General features: G+C 40.4%; 1 protein-coding gene across 9 annotated transcripts in view; it reads left to right on the top strand.

The window, feature by feature from the left end:
• The window catches only part of GRIA3 (glutamate ionotropic receptor AMPA type subunit 3), a 258425-nt gene that overhangs the window by 166846 nt on the left and 74593 nt on the right, over positions 1-16986 (top strand). For all 9 annotated transcript variants that reach the window (XR_005060543.2, XM_017649762.3, XM_017649765.3 and 6 more), the window contains 5 exons: positions 538-699; positions 4377-4544; positions 8107-8211; positions 9181-9288; positions 10302-10508. Coding sequence is in view for 8 of the 9 variants with exons in the window: in XM_017649762.3 (XP_017505251.1) it covers positions 538-699; positions 4377-4544; positions 8107-8211; positions 9181-9288; positions 10302-10508 (750 nt within the window). In the remaining variant the exon portion in view is untranslated. The remainder of the gene's footprint in view (positions 1-537; positions 700-4376; positions 4545-8106; positions 8212-9180; positions 9289-10301; positions 10509-16986) is intronic.

Genomic DNA, 16986 nt, shown 5'->3' with positions numbered 1-16986 from the left:
ACAAATGTTGAAAATACTTACCAGAATCTGAAGCAATCTGCTGTGTTTGGCATGTTAAGCTGAAGAGAAGTTTTTTATACCTCTACTCAGGGTCAAACTTTTCCAACATTTGCCAATTTACATGAAGCATTGTATTTCTGCTTAATGAAGAAAGATGCAAAATACAGGTAAATGAAACAAACCAAAACATTTGCTTGATCTTGACACCAATGTCTGTCCTTGCAGCAGCTGCACTAAATAAAGACACCAGCACTAAAATGGAAGGATATGTATTTTCTTCCTCATGCCTGTAGTTTCAGAGACTCAGTGCCCTAAGAACTAGTCCATATCCAGGGTTTTTGTTTGTTTGCTTGTTTGTTGTCATTATTGTTTTTATTGAGACATAATTAACATATAACATTGTGCCGAGGGCTTTCCTAATTGTTAAACAGCGATTCTGGAGAAGGAAGTTCATTTCCTCCTTAGCACTCTTAACGACAGATATGGTAAGAACTCACAACCTCCCCCAATCATGATTCTCATTCAATCTCTTTCTAGGGTTTTACCGATATTTTGCTAGAAAGAGTCATGCATGGGGGAGCAAACATTACAGGATTCCAGATTGTCAACAACGAAAACCCTATGGTTCAGCAGTTCATACAGCGCTGGGTACGTCTGGATGAAAGGGAATTCCCTGAAGCCAAGAACGCGCCACTAAAGGTAATGACTGCTCCACGGCAAGCAGAAACTGTCAGCCAGCTTTTCAAAGCTTCTCAGTATGCCTTTATTATGTATATATATATATATACACACACACACATATTGACGGCCATCCTGCAATCAAGTGGTCTTTCCTCACAACTGTTTCAAGAATGCTAAAATGCTACCGTGGGTGCTGCGGCTGCATTTGAAAACAAAACTCCCAAATAAAGAAGCTATTGAGAAAGGAGGTCTTTTAAAAGCCAGTGTCATTGACTTAATTTTTTAATGGATTTCATTTGTAATATGCTCATAACAATTTACAATATTACAAGAACCTGAGTCAGGCGAAGGGTGGGCAGTGGGAATAGGTAAGGAAGATTGATAGCCTGAAACAGAAAATTAGATTTTACATTATTTATGTGATTGCTTTGTGTTATTAAGCTTCATGAATCTCAGTACACCCAAGTGAATTAGGCTGTAATATCGAGTGCATGTTGCCTATACATGTAATGAACGGAAATGTTTTCCTGCCTGCAAAAGTATCTTTAAAAATAATTACCTAAGTTGCTCATTTCCATGAAATCAAGATAAGAATATTAAAAGTACAAAGTCATGCTTACAGTGCACATTTTTCATATGTGTTCCCCTATGGCTAGAAATCCTGTTTTTTAAAAATCAGGAATTAAAACATAAATTAGAGAAAAGTTATTCATGTTTTACAAAGGATCCTTCAAATGTACTTTTTAAGTAACCATTCTCTCAGTGCATTGATTCAAGTATGAATTGAAATTCTTCCTTCCTCATGGTTTCAAGATACCCAAGCTCACTTCCTCCCTGGCAAGAATAAAATAAGGGAGACTAATGGGGAAACAGATTAGAGAAGAGACACATTCTGTATTACCTAGGCAGGTCCACTCTGAATGGGTCAGATCCGAACATAATACAAGTGGGACCTTCTTTTATGCTACTGGTATGTTCTAGAAGAGTTAAACATAATGTTTTCATTCATTTAAACTATTCACTAGTTAAGCAGTGTTCTGTAGTAGTGATTATAGTATGCATGACACATTTTTCTAGGACACTCCTGTTTTAAAACATTCTATACCATGGTCAGATCAGGCATCCTCATATATTTTAGCAAATATCATAATCCCTATGATGATTATTTTATTTTGAGATAAAATTGATATATGGCATTATATTAGTGTTAGGTATATAATGATTCACAAAAGAGTTTATACCTTTTGACCACTGACCACCTCTACCATTTCCCCTAGCTCCAGCCTCTGGCAACCACCAATGTGTTCTATTTCTATGAGTTCAGTTTTTTTTTTAGATTCCACATATAAGTGAGATCATACAGTATTTACATTTCTCTGATTTACTGCATTTAACATAGTGTCCTCAAGCTCCATCCATGTTGTCTCAAATGGCAGGATTTCCTTTTTATGGGTGAATAATATTCCATTGTATATACACACATTTTCTTTATCCATTCATCTGTTGATGGACACTCAGTTCATTTCCATGTCATAGTTACTGTGAATAATGCTGCAAATAACATGGCGTGCAGATATCTTTTTGAGATAGCAATTTTGTTTCCTTTGGATAAATCCACAGAAGTAGAATTGCTGGATCATATGGTAGTTCTATTTTTAATATTTTGAGGAACCTCCATAGTGGCCAAACTAATTTACATTCCCACAAGAGTTCCCTTTTCTCCATATCCTCACCAACACCTGTCTTTTCTTGTCTTTTTGATATAGTCATTTTAACAGGTGTAAGGTCATATTTCACTATGGTTTTGATTTGCATTTCCCTGACAATTTGAATCTTTTTTGTGTACTAAATCTACCCACTACATTTAGGTGAGCTTATACAAATTTAGATTTTCATAAATTTACCTATCTGCTACTTTGCCATCCTTAAATTTAGCAGGTAAGAGGTAGAGGAGAGAAATCATTTATTGAACATTTTAGGGGGTACCTACAATGTGTCTGGCACCATTAGGCACAAAAAATGGGCAAGGGTAAAAGTGTGAAAAGGGTACTATAGAGTAGTTTATGCCTTCTCGGAAGCTGCAGAGGTTGTACAAATGAGAAGGACAATCTCAGCACTGGATTATTCATTGAGAACTCATGGTACATATAATGTAAAGTTCTCAGAACTTGCTGAGAAGAACTGTTCAGGAGTATAAGTACAACCCTTGAAATAACTTAGGAAAATGGGATATTTAAATAAATGGTTACAACTTTCAGACGACTTTTGCTTAGTACTAGTCATTATGCACCCTTGCTCTTTATCAATCAGACAAAAGCCCACTTTAAAAAATGATGTACAATATTTTTGATTAGGAAATAAAATTTTCTAGAGATTAACATCCTGATGCTTCATTTATTCTATATTTTATGAATGTTTCCTTGTGGGGCTTTTTTCTTTTTTTTCACATGCTCACACATTGGTAAGTGGAAGCTGAAAAAGTGGAAAATTAAATAGCTCTTTTGGCATGGCTTAGAAAGGACCACATTAAGATCACTGACAGTTTATGCAGTCAACTGGAAAAAACCCACCACCGTGCTGGCTTCATATAGTGCTAGGATGAACAGACACAAAGGGATTTTTTTTTTCATGAAAGAACGTATGTCCTCTGTTCAGTCATACTTGATGATTTGCTCCTAAAAGAAAAGTAACATGAGAAGAGTCAGAAAAGTAAAATGATTGTTGTAAAGAGGACAATGTACTCACTCCCAATTGCATATGGACATACTAGAGAGAGAAAACTCCCCCTAGGACTTTTTGCTTCATGAAAAAAAAAAAACATCAACATAATTCTATATTCTACCAGTATTTGTCACCCCTGCAAAATAGAGGCCAGTTTATTTTAATCATACTTTATTGATTCATTTAATAAAAAGGCATCTGCCATGTCAAATTGCACATAATCAAATCCCTTGCATTAAGTGACTGGCCTCATCCCCTAGAAAAGCATATCAATATATCCAAGGCATAGAAAATAAGGGTTCTTGCCTGTAAGAGGGAGCATCATGCAGTACTGCCTATGAATTATCAACGTTATCAGATTTAAAACTCAATAACAATTGTAATTTTCTACAATTGAAAGCCAGCTTTGGGTTTTGCTTCCCCAGGAAACAAACACTGATTTATTGCTGGCCAGAGGTCCTAGTTCGACAGAAACGTGGTCCAGACAGAAATGATTAATGTTTCCTTCCAAATTAATTTCAAGCTGTCTAACTTAGCTATTTCCATTTTCCCCTAAGTAAACACCAGATCTGAATTTTCTATTGCAAACAGCAATAACCCAGTCTTGCTTTAGGATATGGTGTTTTCCTCTCCAATCTGCGTACGCCATCCGTTAACTTCACACATATTTCTTTCTCTCTCAAAGCCCTGGACTTTTAGTAGTGAGTCACTCAATACGAGACACAGTATTGAGAGGAAGAGAGTCCCTTGAGCAATTTGATCTTAATAATCTTAACACGTGCACACAAGAGGTAAGAGGCACCCTTCTGGAATGAATCAAAGTCCGCCTTGCCCAGGGACCTCTGTTGATTCAGATAATTAAGAAGGTGACCTCGCAGAGCAGGAGATGGAGGTGAATGAAAATTACAAGGAAGAGGGCAAGTTTTGAGGGAGTCGTTTGTCACAATAACTTGTTTGCCATGCCTCCATTTCAGTATACGTCCGCCCTGACGCACGACGCGATACTGGTCATAGCAGAAGCATTCCGCTATCTGAGGAGACAGCGCGTGGACGTGTCCCGGAGAGGCAGTGCTGGAGACTGCTTAGCAAACCCTGCTGTGCCCTGGAGTCAAGGAATTGATATCGAGCGAGCTCTGAAAATGGTAAAAACCCCAGTGGCTCAGTTAGGGGACAAGGGGATTAGAATGAGACCTCAATCTTGAGGAAAAACATACTAAAAGGGAAGGGAACAGAACCTACACATAGAATGTCAGAGTGTGCTGAAAGATGAGCATGGATATTTATGCATCAACACCTAGAAATCTAAAACTAGCACATTCTTCCTTTGAGCTCGACATACTGCTACCTTAAACTTGCCACATTGGAAGTATTCAATCAAAAGGCATTAGTAGCCCCATGTCAAAGAGATATGACTCATTCTCCCATCACACAGATTTTTATGTCATTATGTTAGTTCCGTAACAAATGCCCTAAGTGTAGTTTTATGGAGGTAGCACAGCACCATTTTGAAGAGCAGTTAATTAGATTCAACTATCATAGCATTACAAGATTCGTATTGTCAGGTGAAACATAATGATGAGTGAAATACAAAACTCCCTCCCAGTGAATCAAAAGGAGTTTTTACCAACAAAACCTCCAGGGACAAGTGCCAGCCTCTCCAATTGACTCCAAGTAGAAAACTGGCTACCAGAATGAAGGAAAGAAATTCTAGGAAAAAATCAGGTTGATCACACTATTGCACAAAAAGCTTCTCATGTCTAAGCCATTGATAAAGCTCAAACTATAAGCCAGGTAAGCAACATTCCTCTCCAGGCCCTAGTGACCAAACATTCAACCAAAAGAATGCTGGACCTTTTTCTACAGACCAACCTCTTCCTATTGCTCCACAGAGGATGGAAACTGTGAACCTTCTCCAAAAGTATATGATAAAGGCTTAGTACAATTCCACTATTCAGAGGTATTGCAAGGGAGGTTGATCTAAAGTACTAAAGGTTTTACTACATTAAAAGAAATCCCATTTCATTTGAGTTCATTAAAAGTGAGAAGGCATAATGTAAAGTATCACTCATTCTAACAAGCACATAGTTGTCCCTCAATAAATCATTCTCTTCCTTCAAAGAAATCTGGCAAACAAAATCGTTGTCTGATAGAGGCTCCTAAGGGGCCTACTTTAATGAGTAAATGAGCACACCATTCATTCAGTAAATATTTATTAAGCACCAATGACTACATATCAGGCTCGAGCTCAGTATGCAAACATGAAATAAGAAGATGGGAGCTCACATTTCAATTGTGAATATGTAAACAGATGTTTTTAAAGACCTTAAAGCTATTTGCAAATTGGGTGATCATTCACCTCACAAACTTCAGATAGTGCCATCTCAGCCTGGTCTACTGAAATAGTCACAATTCTCAATCATTGAGACTTGTCCAGTGATTCAGTAACATTAAGCACCTGCTCGATCCCAGACTCGGTATTAGTTGCTGAGAACACTGAAAAAGAATGTCCCTCACTTTGAGAGGCTCCCAGTCTAGTAGGGAAGATGGAAAAACATAGAATACTAAACTGCCGTGGTTCAGTCCTACAGAGGTTGCGGTGGCAACCCAAAGGGGACGTGCCTAATACAGACTGGAGTTGGGGGACAGGGACGATTGAACAAAGGATCCCAGAAGGGATGGAGAGAAACTGTCACGGACATTCACATCATTAAAAATAGACTTCTCTCTGAGTGGTAGTCCACTTCTACTTCTGCTCACCAGAAATTTTAATCATGGGGTCTGGAATCTCTCAAACATGCCTAGACTGCTGCCCAGTTTCTATATCATGTTCAAATAGGCTGGATCTTTAGAAATATACAATTGTCAATGAGCCTTGAAATATTTGCTATATTCAGTAATGGATGACTTCCTTAATAAATTCCTATGGGAGTGTGTCTGCCATACTTATCTCCTCCCCTAGAATTCCAGGCTCAAAAGAGAATGTTAAGGACCCCCATGCATCACAGTATGCACCAGACCCATCCTACTGGGTAAGAAATTTCTATCTCAACAAAGAACCTTTTCTTTAATTAGAAGTGTGACATCACTTTCTCTGTAAGCCTAAGCCAACAACAGCGCTTTGCACTGGAGCATTCCTCCTTCAGTGAGAATTCCAGCTTTCTATTGGTGGTGAAGAAGCCCCCTTCCCTTTAAAAAGATGCTCCCTAATATTCGACATCAATTTCCCTTCTGCAGTGCAAGCCTATTACCACTACTGACTTCTTAATAGCTTGTCACTTCTTATAAGTAAAGAAAAAGCATTCCATCCCTTCACTCTAGGAAAATGAAACAGATTCCTTTTATTTGAAGCAAATTCCTTGACCCCCTGCTCACCAGATGAGTAACTCAAGTGGGTTGAACTGAACAGTAATGACTTATATTTATAGAGGGTCTTTCATGCAATATCCTGAACTCTGAAATAGATAAGGAAATCTCCCCAGCACAGATGGCCTTTTATTAGTTCATAATACTGGGCCCAGACCGTGGAAAAAATGTTTCATACATTAATCTACATTTGGCATCCCAAATAGGTGTCCAGGCTATTCCAGTACCTCTCTCATCCAATACTCCAACACTCCTGATTCGTTAGACTCAACAGACTTCATCAGTCTATGGATTATCCCTCTATGGCCTTGATTTCTGCCACCTGTCTCTAGTTGGGCATAGGTTAAATAAGAAGAAAAACCATCCCTATTACTGTGGTAGCTGGTAAATGTGTAACACTCTCAAGAAAGAGAACTAAATTCATTTCAGTTAATAATTCAGCATAGCCAGTATATTTTGCAATGCACACTACATGCCAGACACTGTTCTAAACATTATATGTTTATTTAATGTATAATTCATTTAATCTTCCAAAACCTCTGAGGGATCAGTACTGCTAGGATTTCCCATTTTACAGGTTAGGACACTGAAGTACAAAAACATTAAGGAATATTCCCAAGGTCATACACTTGGTAAGTGATGAAGCTAGGACATGAATCCAGGAACTCCAGAGCCCCTGTTACTGAAACCAGTTTATTTACGTTGGGAATACTAAACTAAGACACACACAGCCACAGCCCCCAAAGAACTCCTAGCTTAGAAGACTGCATTACCCCAATTAAGAAAACTCTTCAGGCTACTCCCTAAAGAAGAGAGTAATGGTTGAAATTTCAGGCCCTTGAGAAAGCAGTGGTAGGGCCCTCACTGTATCACAGAGGTAACTCCCTATCACACCCACCACCTATTTGAAGCCTCATAACTAAAAGCCATATGTAGAAAATATTGGGGTGGAAATGAAGAGCTATATAGACTTGACCAAGTGAATATAGCTCAATGACTCAAGATAAACGTTCTCCAACGTGGTCACGGGAATGGTAGTACAGTATGGTGAACATAGTCATTCTGTAACAGAATATAGTGATTCTGTAACATCTTTCTAAATTGACAGATAGTAACTGCACTAGTCAGGGTGAGGATTTAATAATGTGGGTAACAATGTGGGCAACCGATGAACCACTGTGTTGTATACTTGAAACCAATATAAGATTGTATGTCAATGATACTTCAATTTTTAAAAAAGTTTTCCAATATTCTAAATTCTGTCAGTGGATGTCATCCCAGAGACCCAGAAGGCAATGATGGTCTGCTATGTTTAAATTTTACATTTTCCCCTTCTACCAGGTACAAGTACAAGGAATGACTGGAAACATCCAATTTGACACTTACGGTCGTAGGACAAATTATACTATTGATGTATATGAAATGAAAGTCACTGGCTCTCGAAAAGTAAGTAACCAAAAGGTCCAAAGAAAAAGTCTTTCAGAAGGTGACAGCAGTCAGATATAAGAAATCAGATGTTCGGAAACACACACAAAACCAATTCCCACACATCATTTTTGCCTTTCCATTCAGTGAATAGTGTAGCTATGATGCAGAGTTACTTTGTAATCAAAGTATTCCATCTACACATTCTAAAAGGAGTATTTCCCTCTGAGGCTGTTCCTATAAAGTGATAGGCTCAAGAGTTATTAATGGGTTCCTACAATAGAAGGTGGAATGACAAATTTTTCAGCATGTTGCTTAAACAGAAGCTGTCAAGGCACATACAGTTTTAGCAAAAAAAAAAAATTGGAAAGTAGGTGTCTCTCCATGTTGCCAACTCACCTACCAAAAGAATTCTGGACAAAGGACTTTTCTCTACAACTAAATTTTATAACAACCACCTCACTTCTATCGTGCTATTAGTTGAGTTAGGCATAAAATGGGAATTTAGTAGCCATTTCATAAAACCACAGAATATCAATCTCGTGTCATTTCTACAGGATGTTTACTGGTTTCCCACCCCCACAGCACAAAGATGTGCTTTTAAAAGGGGTACAGCACATCTTCAGAGCTCCTCAGTGCTGTAGGTTTAAAAGGATTGGCCTCTTACATTCAAAACAAAGTATTTTTCTGCTACATAAGTTTTTTTTTTAAAAAAGGGTTGATGGTCCTACAGTGGGCCAAATTATTTTACTAAGTATAAATAAAAGTGAGATGGGGATGGGAAACCCCCCCCCAGGGGGGATGAAGGAACAGGCATATTTCACAGTTGGGGAGCTGGTGAGGGGGGGCAAGACCAAGGGGAGATGGGACTTCAGTCCTTGTAAAGCTCAGCAACTAAGAAAGAAGTTTCATCCCACAACAGCACTGGTATTTATGTGGTACATTTTGAGTGAAAAATAGGCAACCAGGTCAAATGTCTGCTCTTTTTAGGCTGGTTACTGGAATGAGTATGAAAGGTTTGTGCCTTTCTCGGATCAGCAGCTCAGCAATGACAGTGCATCCTCAGAGAACCGGACCATAGTAGTGACTACCATTCTGGTAGGTATGGAGAGAAGGCCGGTGGGCTTTCTGCACAGCAAGACTCTCTGCTTTCTGGAACAGTTTTAGATATCATTCTCCTCTTTACTCCCCACCCCCAAGTATAGGACTGATACTTCATCTGGACTTGAAATCTAATTTTTCACTATTGGGGAGATAGCACTACGTGGAGGAGAGAATAGATTAAGGTTCTAATATGAGGTCTACCACTAACCTGTGTTTGACCGTGTGAGTCACAACCTCTCTAAGCCTTGGGTTATGTGTGTGTTTTTAATTTATAGAATGGGTATAATCATCATGTCCTAACTATGTCATAAGAGCATTGCAAGACAATACTCACCATGTAAAACTTTTCTGCAAAATTCAAAGCAGCATTGAAATGTGAGATCATATTCTTGGTTAGTTAAAAAAAATCTATTTTTATAGAGTGAAGTACAAACTCGGGTTAAAAAGAGTATGCTACTAGGTCTGAAACTGTGATTAACTGGGTATTTGGCTTTAGTTTGCCTTTCATTTAAACCTATGTATCAAACCCTCACTTTGTCCTAGGTTCTGTACTAGGCCCTGAGGATCTAAAAATGAATGAGCACAGACCTTGACCTCACCAAGATCACAGTGCTTCTTCCCTAGGTCTTGCCTGAACTGGCTGTGGTTCTTAAAGGGTAAATACTGAGAAATCAAAGGCAGTTCGCCTTCATGGGATGAAGGGAAATACCTCTACCTAATTTAACTAAATCAAGGCTTTACAGGTGGAAAGTGGTCTTTTCAAATGCTCAAAGATCTTAAATCCTTCTCTACTTCCTTAAAACATCAGTTAAGGACTCTAAGGAATATGTAGCCCAACAAATAGTCAATTGAGGCTCTTCATTTACTAAGCAAATATTTTTAAAGGCTCTTGTGGCACACCAAACCTCAGGAGCCACAGTGGGGTGGGGAGGAAGAACCTTCATATTACATTTATCATCTCTTAGAAAACTGTTGAGGGATAATTGATCTTCCTTCTGGTCCCAAAGGAATCACCATATGTAATGTATAAGAAGAACCATGAGCAACTGGAAGGAAATGAGCGGTATGAAGGCTATTGTGTAGACTTAGCCTATGAAATAGCCAAACACGTAAGGATCAAATACAAGTTGTCTATTGTTGGCGATGGGAAATACGGTGCAAGGGATCCGGAGACTAAAATATGGAATGGCATGGTTGGGGAACTTGTCTATGGGGTGAGTTTTTTTCAATTTTATTTTAATTTACTCCCATGATTTCCAATGAACAAAGATAAAGGATTTAATTTTCAAGTGCAGTACTTACCCAATTGTACTTTTCATATGGTCTGTAAGATAAATGTTTTCTTCTACAGTTGAATTCTATAAAGGTAGGTTATCAATAGCATTCTTTGTGCAACAGGATTATTTTACTAAAAGGAAAGTAAAATTGGGGAACTTTACTTGGCAACATTTAATACAGTCTGCCCACTTGGCAACATTAAATACAGCCTGCCCTCAATCGAAAATCTGTTCCTCTGTGTTCCCTGTCTCAGGCAGCAGAATCACCTGGCCATGTTTCCTCAATGCTCCCCTATCAATGCTTGTCCTATCAATTCTACTCTTATGTCTCTCAAATCCAGACATGCTCTTCATTCCTACCATCACCATCCTAGTTAAGGTTTTTACCATTTGTCAGTCTTTAACTGGTTTTCCCGCCTCTGCCCTTATACTCACAAATCAGATCTCCATGTTATTGTTTGCCACTTCAAAAATCAAATAAAATACAACATCTTCAGCATGGCAAATATGGCACTCCATAGTCTGGCACCCACCTACCTCTCTGGCTTTATCTGGTACTCTTTTCCCTTCACACTCAATGGTTCAGCTATAGCAAAGTATGTGTTACTCCCTGAAGGTGCCCAGCTCTCACTTAGGGCATGCCTGGAAATGCCTTTGCCTCTCTTAGCTGGACAACATCACCTCTCTGTCCTCCATAACTCAGAGGTGCCACCTCTTACAGGAAGCCTTCCCTAATTCCATTACCCACCTGCACTGTGGTGAGGTGTCCATGCTTTTTGCTTCCTTATAGTTTCTGCTTTCTTATAGTGCTTTTGAACCTGTGTCATAATGATCTGTTTACAAGTTCAACTGCCCCAACTAGACTCTGAACTAAGGATAGAAGCCATACCTGATACACTTCAATATATAGAGCCCGGCACATAATGGAAGTTCAACAAATATTTGTTAGATGAATTAATGAATGAACAGAATGGCTCTGCCAAGGGCTTGCCCATGGGCCAAGTACAAAAGAAGTATGCTGATAATTAGGGCTGTTAAAGGAGTACAGCACATCTTCAGAGCTCCTCAGTGGCTTAGCTTTAAAAGGATTTGGCCTCTGACTAGGGATGTCAGATCTTGGGCTGTCCAGTGAGGCTTATGGAGACAAGCAGAACTGGGCATAAGAACTGTTCAATGGGTGAACCGGTCACTAGAGAACTAACACAGTGCAGATAGTGGCAGCAAAGGCTTAGTTCTAACAAAGTTCATTTGCTTTGCTCATTTGTTTTAATGACCAGTCCCTGTCTGGACAACAGGTTAGAGAAAGACAGAAGAATCTAGGGGGTAGATATCCCGAGAAGAACCTGGCAAGAGGCAAACTTCCAAGTTCTCTATTGGTCTGAGGTTTAGGATAAGGATTCCAGTGCTTGAGATGGGTATCAGCAAGAATAGGCAGAGCTCTCCAATCATGAGAGTCCTGGGGTCGCTAAATAAGTTTCTGGAACAGGTCTTCAGGAACAAGCACAAAGGCAGAAGCTCATTGCTAAAAATAAGAGCACGGAAAGGGAATTCAGGCTTCTAATGAGACTGGACCTCAAGTATCAAAACTAGGGCACCATCCCCATCCTCCAGTCAGACAAGCAGCAAGGCAGTTGGAACCTTAGCCTCCAAAACTATTGGGCTGGATCCAGTTATCTCCTGTCTTGGGTCAAGGTTGGTGTGGGGAACTGGAACAGGACTGAGTTACAGATGAGATTCAAGTGAACCCAGCTATGGGGAAGAGAAGAACTTGTAATGCCAGAGAGAGGGCACCTAACAAGGGACAGAGCACCTGTTGTGCTTTCTGGGGACTCCAAGAAGCTCTGAACCATGTTCACAAAGCTCTGTCCTCTTACTTTAAGAGTTGGTGATCAAGTCTTCCTCTCTTTCCTGTCCCTCATCTCCCTAACACTCAGGCTTCAAGAGGTCCTGTCTTGTCCACAGTTCTCCCCTGCTCTGAGCACATTACCTGATACACAGTAGATACTCACTGTTTGCTCTAATGAATGAATGCCTGGCATGCACTAACGCTCAGCCAATATTCATGAAATTGAGTTCATTGTAGGAGGTGATCCTCTAATATTATTATTATTTGTTGCATAGTTACTGGTGGCCAGACACTGTGCTAAGTGCTTTACAGGCATTATGTAGCTTAATCCTCACAACGTACCTCCAAGGTAGGTGCCATTATTAACATTATTCTTCACATGAGAAAGCTGAAGCCTAGAGAGGGGAAGTCTCATGCCAAGGCCAAACAGCTTGTAGTGACACAATGATTTGACAACTGTCTCTGACAATGAAGTCCATGTTCTTTAACTATTGCCTATATTGTCCAACAGCCAAAGTATTGTTTCAGACCCATCCCATCCTAAAAGATAGTTGAAATTTATTGCTAAGGCCCTTGGTACCTTAGGCATTATGGAGAGAAGAGTGTTTGGAAACAGAAGTATGGCAAGGAATTTAAGGTGTCAGTTTCTACCAGGTGGGAGTCACTGACATGAGCGCTACCAGCCCATCATCACTTCATAACCAGAGCTCTCTAGTATCTCCACAGAAAACCTGCCACACACTGTAAATAGCACAATGCCCTCCTGGCTTTGAGCAGGACGTGAGACACAATGATGTAGAGCAAGGCAGATTTTGTGATGCTTTTTAGACAAAGACCAACTTTCTCACTGGGTTTCGGTTCCTTCTCTGGTATGTCCTCTGTACTGTGCCCACCCAATCTCCTTCCTCTCCTTCCTTCCTCTCCAATTTATGCATGTGCGAGTGAAGGAGCTTGAGAATGAGAGATCCCCTTGTTTAGTAATTTAGAAACCAGCTCACTACTGCTGAATGAGGAAAACTTCTTCTGGAGGAGACATCCCAGTTTTCCCTCCAGTTCTTTATACTAAAGACAAAAGAGCCAGAGAAGGCTCTTATAGAAATGTACTCCTCCCTCTCCTAACCTAGAACAAGTTTCTGATGCTTTCTGGGACTATAATACAAGGTGATTCCTGGGAACTGACAGCCAACCAGACCATCTGAGCAGACTGCCAAATTCCACTTCCCTCTAAAACTGGTGCCTATGAAAAATGGATGTTTTTACCATGCCTGGCGTGAGACCTCTCTGTTAGGGAGGATGATCTCATAAACTAAGTGTGTCTCCATCTTCATTTAGAACTTTTAATCATTCAGCATTGGGAATTTTCAACTCCTCTGTCATTCATAGAAATGAACAAAAGTGACAACACAGGCATTCATTTCTGGGAGGCCTGGCCGCTTGTGGCTCACAAGTTGCTTAAGAAAAAGAAGGGCAGAAAAACCTCAGTAATTTCCCCAAGTGCTCAAAAAGCAAAAGGACAGAGAACATGGAACTATTTCATGCAATGAACATGAAAACTACACAGGTAGTCACAGCTTTATCTTTAGGGTATTTTCTCTTATGCTTTTAGTATGTAAAACAAATCAGAGTAGGAAAAAAACTGAAAGGCAGAGGTGAAAAAAAAAGCTTTGCAAAGGAGATTTCTGCTGTAAAGTCTCAAGAAAGAGTCAAAATGAATTAAATTTGTTGAAGAAGAAAGAAGCCAATCAGTCCCTTTTCAGATGGTTCCTAAGTGGGTTTTTATTTTCTCTAGAGAAAATCAAATCAAGGTTGATGTTTGGGGCACTGTGTATCACTAAGAAGGCTATTTTTGAAACAAATGTCAGTAGGACACAGTGTGCCCCATTATGTAAGCTCTTCAGAACATTATGGACTTGATACTGTCCACCTGCTTTTGGCAGTTTTGGTTCTGAGCTGGATGTCCATAACATTGCCACGTGGTAATTGTCTGTGGCTCATGTGGATATCAGACCACAAGCTTTTATGGTTCCCGAATAGCATGTGGTTTAAGAGGACATTTCAAAACATCTTTTGAGCAGGGCTCTTAGACATCATTTAGCCTATCTTTTCATTCCTTTTATAGGTAAATATGGGGACCAACCCAGACTGGACATTAGAACTGCCCCTTGGGTAAGCCAGAAAACCAAGGGGTTTACAATCTAGTTGGATTATGAGCTTTTCCATCCAAGATACCCATCCTGCTTATCTGTGGCCTCCAGGATAATGTAATACACATCTTTAGTCATCACTTGAAATATTTGAAAATCCAAAGCAGATGGCTGGGGGTTTCTGCCCTTTGAAAAGAGATATGACCTAACTTTAAAAAGAGACTAAAGAAAAGAGCTAGAAGGAAACTAAGGTCCTAATTGACAAAAGGACACCTCCCAGTGGGCAGCTGCCATGTCCCTTATGTTCCCAACACTTAGAACTAAGGCTAAATGTGGGAGGGTAGGGAAGGAAAGTTGCCTTAGAAACGCCAGACAGACTACTGCCCAGATTGGTACCTCTGGCTAGACGAGAGCAGAGGGCTTTAGGATGGAGATGGGATTGGAGGTTGGTTGACTCCAGGTCACATCCCCCAGGCATCCTCAGACTCCTTCACACCCCCGGGACAAATGGCAATTTTATAGATGCTATTCACACTGACATTTCTCTACCTAGAAGAAATTATCTCTTAGGTTGTCACCATCCTAAGATGGATTCATTTCCCATTAAGAGAGACAGAAAGTCGATCTGTCCTTCCAGCTAAAAGGCAGAGAAGCAAGGGTGCAGTAACAGATGCCAAATAATCTCTTCTATTCTTCGGGTGATTACACTGGGCTGTGGCGGAAGGGCTGATGGTTTGATAAAAGTGCCCCTTTTTCAAATGATGCATATGAACTCCAGGAAGGAGCACTGATGACGCATGGAAGTCTGCCATCCTGAGCAGAGAGGGTGGGGAAACATTTCCAAACAAATATAGTCTCAGAAGGCCTTTACCCAACTCCAAGGATACTCCTTCTTCTTCACCTTTAATTCTCTCAGCCCCCCAAGGACAAGGAGCCCTAACCAATAGTTCCAGACTGGGACATCTGTTCTGGATAAAGAGACGAGGAGATCCCATTGTGACACTGCTTGTTGCTGCACAGATTTAAATAGACCTCACACCTTCCTCCAGATCCTAGCAACTGCAGGCAGTAAATACCCCCACAGAGTGCAGCCAGTGAAGTTGTCAAAGTCCTGTCCCCCAATGTGTGCAATTACATTCCTATTGTCCAGCTTGATTCTCCCACACTGCTTTCTCCAACACATTCAAACTTTCCAAAGGAAATGTCTGCCCAAGGAAGGCTACCAGAACCTCATGGTTCATGCAGAGATAAGGGGTCAGGTCATGTCAGCCTTTTCTCTCAGATAACATATACTATCTTACACATTACACACCAGTATGTCGCCTAGCCCCTCCCTCGCATCCCCCCACCCCTTGCTTTTAGAAAGTGCTGTAAAATGGTGGCTGACAAGTTCCTGCTCATGCATAGTCTCCAGGTGAGTTACCAGTTTCGTATCAGATAAGCAGATGAAAATACTTTAAGATATAACATAAGCCTTTCAGCTCAAAAACAAGTTTCAAGGGACATTTAAACTACGAGTCATTTCTGTCTTAAACCTGTCATCTTCAAGCACATCATCCCTGTCCGTATGAGTTTGTTGGTTTTTAAATTTTATGAAATTTATGACTTTAGCAACCCACCTCTGAAAAGGATTATAAATACCCTCAGGCTAAATCCCCTCTGATAAAGCATCTACTCTGTGTTTGCCACTGGTGAGTGGAAAAATCAAACCTAATTTGGAGTGTTTACTGAGCCCAAACGCCACTCAGCCGCTTGATTAAAATCCTTTACCTAGTCAACATGAGAGCAAAAGCACTAGCAAACTCACCCTGAGCTCTTTGCACTTTCTGGTTGTTGTCCATCACCAGGAGCGCCCTCAAACCACCTTCTCACCAATCTAAGTTTCTGAAACTGGCCTGCCTACTGCGGGTACTAGCACAGGTAGAGGCTTGAGAACAAAGGCTGCTGCCTTGTTTCAGGACACCACAAGTTAGGCACTTCATTACTGAGTCTGAATTTCCCCTGCTCCCTAGCCTTGCTCCCAACCACAGCTGGCTTTCAGAAGGAGCAGAGACCAGGAAGGAGTAGTACGTGGGAGGTCGCCTTTCTCGCTTTTTCCGTCCCTGTTGGCCTCCTAAATCTTTAACTTGCCTTGAAAATGACCTCTTCATTCATCTGCAGGCTCTGACAGTGCCCGGAAAGACAAGTAGGTGTTTTCTGACACTACTTATCTGCTTCTCCTATTTCCTTCAGTAATCATGTTGATTGCTCCACAGACATTATGCCAAGCAGATCTTGGGCTCTGAAATAACCAACTGTCTTGCCTGAGGGTTTCAGTCCCAGGCAAGTTCACTATGCATTCAATGAGACTGAGGAATGACAATGGAACATTCTTGGGGTAAAAGGGTTTATTACCCAGCTTTATTTTCCCAATGGTAGGTCGAGC

This window comes from Manis javanica, chromosome X (assembly GCF_040802235.1).
Source record: "Manis javanica isolate MJ-LG chromosome X, MJ_LKY, whole genome shotgun sequence".
Lineage (NCBI taxonomy): Eukaryota > Metazoa > Chordata > Mammalia > Pholidota > Manidae > Manis > Manis javanica.
Note: the sequence above shows the minus strand (reverse complement) of the source record. Positions and strands in the feature narration are given on the sequence as shown.